This window comes from Lolium perenne, chromosome 6 (genome assembly GCF_019359855.2).
Source record: "Lolium perenne isolate Kyuss_39 chromosome 6, Kyuss_2.0, whole genome shotgun sequence".
In the NCBI taxonomy this organism is placed as follows: Eukaryota; Viridiplantae; Streptophyta; class Magnoliopsida; order Poales; family Poaceae; genus Lolium; species Lolium perenne.
Genome location: NC_067249.2, coordinates 266392043 through 266397789, shown reverse-complemented (window position 1 = coordinate 266397789; position 5747 = coordinate 266392043). Strand labels below are relative to the sequence as shown.

The 5747-nt window shown below is 47.5% G+C and overlaps 1 protein-coding gene across 1 annotated transcript; it reads left to right on the top strand.

The window, feature by feature from the left end:
• Positions 1–4272: 4272 nt before the first annotated feature.
• Positions 4273–5091, top strand: LOC127309211 (pathogenesis-related protein 1-like). Its single transcript, XM_051340144.2, has one exon. The coding sequence runs from the start codon at positions 4341–4343 to the stop codon at positions 4839–4841; it is 501 nt and encodes a 166-aa protein (XP_051196104.1). The 5' UTR covers positions 4273–4340; the 3' UTR covers positions 4842–5091.
• Positions 5092–5747: the final 656 nt, after the last annotated feature.

The following is a 5747-nucleotide window of genomic DNA, read 5'->3' as shown; positions in this document are numbered from 1 at the left end:
ACTTAACCCGGCCACCATTGAGAGCTGGCAATTATTTCCCTTGTGATTGCCTTGCGAGTTACACCATTTGGGAGCCATGTATCATCCCAGATGCTAACATTGGTTCCATCGCCTATACGCCATATCATCCCTTCCTTTAAAACCTCTAGTTCTTTAAAAATGCTCCTCCACACATAGCTCATTCCCACTATTTGTTTGGCTTCGAGAATCTTTCCACCCAAAAAATATTTAGCACGCAATACCTGAGCACATAGGGAATTTGGGGCTTGAAGCACCCACAAACTTTGATGTACTAGCATAGCTAGGTTGAAACAGTAGAGGTCCCGAAAACCCAAAACTATCCCTCCTATTTTGGTCGCTTCATCTTCGCCCATCCAACCCAACGCATTTTCTTCATTTCATCATTTCGAGACCACCAAAACCGACAAACTAGTTGTCCAATATCATCACACAATGACTTTGTGAGGTCAAACCATGCCATTGCATATGTGGGAATAGCTTGGGCCACCGCCTTGATTAGGATCTCCTTTGCCACCATTGACATCAATTTTTCTTTCCAACCTTGAATTATCTTCCAAATCTTTTGTGTTATGTATTCAAAGCATTGAGTCTTTGATCTTCCCACATAGATAGATAAACCAAGACATTTCCCCTCAGTTACTTCAGATCCTAGCTCCAACTTTGCAGCAACAGTTTTTTTTGTATTTCTCGTTGCATTCTTTCTATACATGACAGACGATTTCTCTCTATTTTGTTATTTGCCCGGACCCTTCTTCACAAACTTGCAGAATGGACTTGATTGTCTCTACACGCTGAATGTTAGCTTCCAAAAGCAACAACGAATCAGCCGCAAAAACAAGATGGTTGATGCGGGGAGCCGTCACTGCCAGTTTATACCTCGTATAAACCCATCATTTTCAGCCTTGTTTAGTAGTCCCGAGAAAGCTTCATCACACAAAAGAAATATATAAGAGGAAATAGGGGGAAATAGCTGTCACTGCCAGTTTATACCTCGTATAAACCCATCATTTTCAGCCTTGATTGTCTTAGGCCTCTTTTTAGATGCACCACACTTGTGAAATCACCATTTACCGGAAAGAGATATGATACAGTAGTGACACATTCCATAATTATTCGAACAAAATTTTCATCAAAGCCCATCGTCCTCAATATGCCCTCTAAAAAAACCATTCAACCCTATCATATGTGTTACTCATGTCCAACTTTAGGGCCATGTACACATCTTTCCCTATTCTTTTCCTTCTCATACATTGTGACATCTCGATAGTGTTATCTGAGATTAACCTTCCTGGGACGAAGGCACTCTGGTTTGGAGAGATAATCTCCCTCAAGATGATCTTGAACTGGTTAGCGATGACCTTGAAAATGAGCTTGTACACCACGTTGCAAAGGCTAATCAGGCGAAGATCTTTAAGACTACCAAGGTTCTGAACCTTTGGGAATATCAACACAACAGTTGTTTCATTCCATTTCTCCGGTATACCGCCAACTCGCAACACATCTAAAACCTCTCTTACCATTGTATCTACATTTGTACCCCAGAACTTCTTGTAGAAGATCCTCCATATCACCGATCTCCTCCTCCGTATACTCCGCCACGAGAATATTATTCACTTGGTCGGTCACACATTGAGTCACGGCCTCTAGGACTTCGTTGGACATCAGCACCTGCTATTTACGTAAACAAGGACGCGAAATAGTTTTTCTTTTAGTTTTTAAATGTTTTTTTTCTCTTTTTTCTTTTCGAAACTCGGGCATGAAAATAACTTGTATTTCGGCCCCCCTTCTCCAGCCATTGTGCATGTGGTTGCTGCCGCCAGAACATATTTAACTGATCCTCAAGTCTGCTCAGCTTAGAGCATCTCCAATGGGCCGATGCAAACGGATTCGGAGCGACCGTTTGCGTCGCCGCGGTCGAAAAATGTGTCTGCACCCAAGCCCAGCGGCCCAACACATAGTGACCGGTCCGTCCGTGAAGACGCAAACGCGACGTATATTTGCGCCTCGGATGCGTCTCCACGGACGCTGTGCTGTCGCGCCGCGTGACCGCTCACTTTTCCCACGGGCCCGCCTGGGAGCGACCTGGAGGCCTGTTTCGACGCATCACTTCCGCGCCCATCGCTTTGGCGGTCTTCGCTTCCGCGTCTGTGCCACAACCTTTGCCATCAATGATGTCGTTTCCTCTTCTTCCCGCGCACTGGTGGGCAGCGGCTTGACTTCTGCGCCGCCATCAATGGCATCGTGTCCCCCGCGCGCCCCCGGCCATTTAAAAGGCGACCGACATAGTACCTGCCATCATCCACATCACCGACACCTCCGTTCCCACCTCACCTCTGCGTGCCGCCGCATCCATGGGGAAGAAGAAGCACGACGACTCTGAGGCATCCGGTAGTGTCGTCAAGAAGGAGATGCGACTGCACAGGGTGCCGCTCCCCGTCGATATGGCGTGGGTGCTGCAAGAAAATTGGGTGACATGCAACCGCTGGGGGGACATCCCGCCGGTGCCACGTCGTGAGTCGGAGAGGAGCGCCGAGATCCGGCGCGGGCGGCGGTACCTGCCACTGGACCTCCGCGACAATCCCGCCTTTCCGTGGAGTCAAATCAATGACACACATGATGCCAGACCGAGGAGGAAGGCGGGCTTCCTCGGCGACCGTGACTTCCTGTTTGAGCGGCCACCGCCGCCTCGTCGTTGAACACTACAGCTGCCGGCTCCTCCTGCGCCTCCGCGGGACGACGACGACGCGTTGGCCTACCACAATGAGGAGGTCAAGGATATGACCTCATCGCATGTGTCTTCCACGACTGACAGGCGGCCATGGCGGATGGCGGGAAGTTTGAGTTCCCGACGACAATGATCGACGAGGAGATCGAGAAGCTCGACGTCGTCATGTCGCAGGTGGACCGACCGTTGCTGCCGCCGCTTCCCCGGTACGCCACAAACATCATGACGCCATGCCTCACGGTGGACGAGGCCCTATAATAGGCGCTGCAGAACTCGGCCCCGCACCCTCCGCCACTTCCACCTCCGCCATTCAACCCGTGGGCTCCTCCACCTCCACTTCCACCACCGGCGGCACCAGCGTATGTTCTGCCGGTTGCAGACAGGCAGTGGCAGATACCAAACATTGTTTTGCTAGGGTAGCCGGCGGCGTATGCGCCTTTTAGTATTTTTTTTCCTGTATTCACTATGTAAATTATGTTTATTATGTTGCAAGAATGCAAAACCAAATTTTTTTTTGTCGTGCTGCTAGGGGCACCCCGGCACAAATGAACGCGTGATCGATTTCGACCATTTAAATCAACGCAAACGGACGCACGTGATCACTTTATGCGTCCGATATGCGTCGACCCGTTGGAGATGCCCACACTTGCTCTTTGCGAACATTCGCTTCCGAAATAATATCACACCTGTTCATCAGGCAACTTGTTTATTCGCTGCTGCAAGTCCCCCAGAATATCCCGACTCAAGACATGCAGTCTTTGGATACAGACTTGAGAAACGACATTTGAACATGAATTCTTGGATACAGACTTGAAAACTTCATTCGAATATAAATCCCATGGTATAATATTGGTGGTATATATATCTAATATTTGTTGAAAAGTAACATTTATGACATTTGTCACCAATTTTAGAGAGAGATCTAGGAGGGAGAGGATATATAGCACAATACCAATGCGTTGAGGTCAGCAGTGGCGAGCAAACAACACATTCATCCGTGAACACAATGGGCAAGGACAACGTATTGACAACTGGTGCCGCCGAGACATCACAAAACCAGCGGGGCATGCACGTCAGATTCGTTATGGGATAATTTATGAACTTCAGCTCTGCCGTAGCTTTCTAATTTCTGAAGGAACTGCAGGTCTGACTTCTGAACGGCTGATAATGTTAATTGGTCGAGAGACCATGTTGGCATTACAACTTGGCATGTCTAGACTCGGCCCAGCTATTTCAAAATGCTTCTTCAAACTAGGTTCCAGCATACTGAGTAATCAAACAAAACTAGACAACACGTAGATTGTGAGAAATTCAGAGTCGAAGACAAAATTTTATACCTCTGAGATATAGTTAGACATCACACAACATTGATCGCGAAACATCCATTTATATGATAAAAGTTCGTTTAATCGTTCAATTTACGGATTTTTCTTTAATATTCAGTGGCAACTCACGGTGTCTCCAAGCTTAGCTTAGAGAAGGCATCGAGCTTGTGTACGGTATAAATACACTACTCACCGCGGTAGCAAAGCTCATCATTACAGTTACATACTATACAAGTTGTCATCAATCTTGTAAAGCATAATCGCTAGCGATGGAGTACTCGCCGAAGTTAGCACTGCTCTTCGCTCTGTTGTCGGCGATGGCGGCCGCCGTCGTCACGGCCCAAAACTCGCCGCAGGACTTCGTGGACCTCCACAACGCGGCGCGCGCCGAGGTGGGCGTCGGTCCGGTGACCTGGGACGGCTCGGTGGCGGCGTGGGCGCAGGACTACGCGGAGACGCACCGCAGCGACTGCGAGCTTAAGCATTCTCCGCCGGGCCGGCCGTACGGCGAGAACCTCTACGGAGGAGCCGGTGGCGGGGCTAGCTGGTCGGCGGCGGACGCCGTGAATGCGTGGGTGTCGGAGAAGGCAGGCTACGACTACGGCAGCAACACCTGCTCGTTGGAGACGTGCTTGCACTACACGCAGGTGGTGTGGCGCAGCTCGACGGCTATCGGCTGCGCCCGTGTCGTCTGCGACAGTGGCGACGGCTTGTTCATCATCTGCAGCTACGACCCACCGGGCAACTTCATTGGGCAGAGCCCCTACTAGGGCTACCTCCCTACGACAAGTACAAAGGGCCGAGACCGTATAACCTATATATGGGGCCATGCATATGCGTATAGCTATGCATAAATAAAAATTGGGCTGCATGTGATCACAGTTTCACAGTTGTGATAATATAACGCCATAGTTTCACCGGCTATGGTATTGTCATATTATTATGTTTCATGTATAAGACTATGATGTTGTATTGTATTATTGTGCTAATAAATGAAAATATACGGTTCCATTGTGTTAACTAACGCATTTTACTACAGAACATCTCAATGTATACAGTCAAAAAACCTCATCGCATACCTCTCTCTCACCAAGGTTATGTCAAGCGCATGCCTAATAGTTTCGTTTTGGAATATTTTGTGAGCTTCCGGTCCCCCTTACTTTCAAATAAGGAAACAACTAAAAGACTGAAGAACAAACACATCACACGTATGCACCACTAGATTTTAACGTGGATATCCTCTCCAACAAGGAGAGGAAAAAAATCACGGACTCCAGTCAACAAAAGTTTACTATATCAAGAGTTTTTACACAACGCTGTGAGTTTTCAATGAACTGACAAACCCTATCCGACGGCTCACAAGGTATATATATTTATAGACGGAAATAAAGTTTTCTACCGCGGGGTATATAAATTCAGATCAAAACATAACAAACTCCATCTTGAGATAAATTTCGTCTCGTAGCATGAACAAAAACAATCTCGTGAACAACACAGAAAATAGTTTCGGCGCCAAACAACCACTTAGGCTAAAAAGTTGTACCAACTAAACTCGATCAAAGCTCAAACTCGGAAGCAAAAATTGGCTTTCTTATCATATCAATAGGATTATCGTGAGTACTAATCTTGCATATCTTCAGTTGACCTTGTGCAATAATGTCGCGAACATAATGGTA

What these genes read in the sequence shown, in the direction of transcription:
- LOC127309211 (XM_051340144.2), top strand. Translation starts at nt 4,341, where the DNA reads ATGGAGTACTCGCCGAAGTTAGCACTGCTCTTCGCTCTGTTGTCGGCG.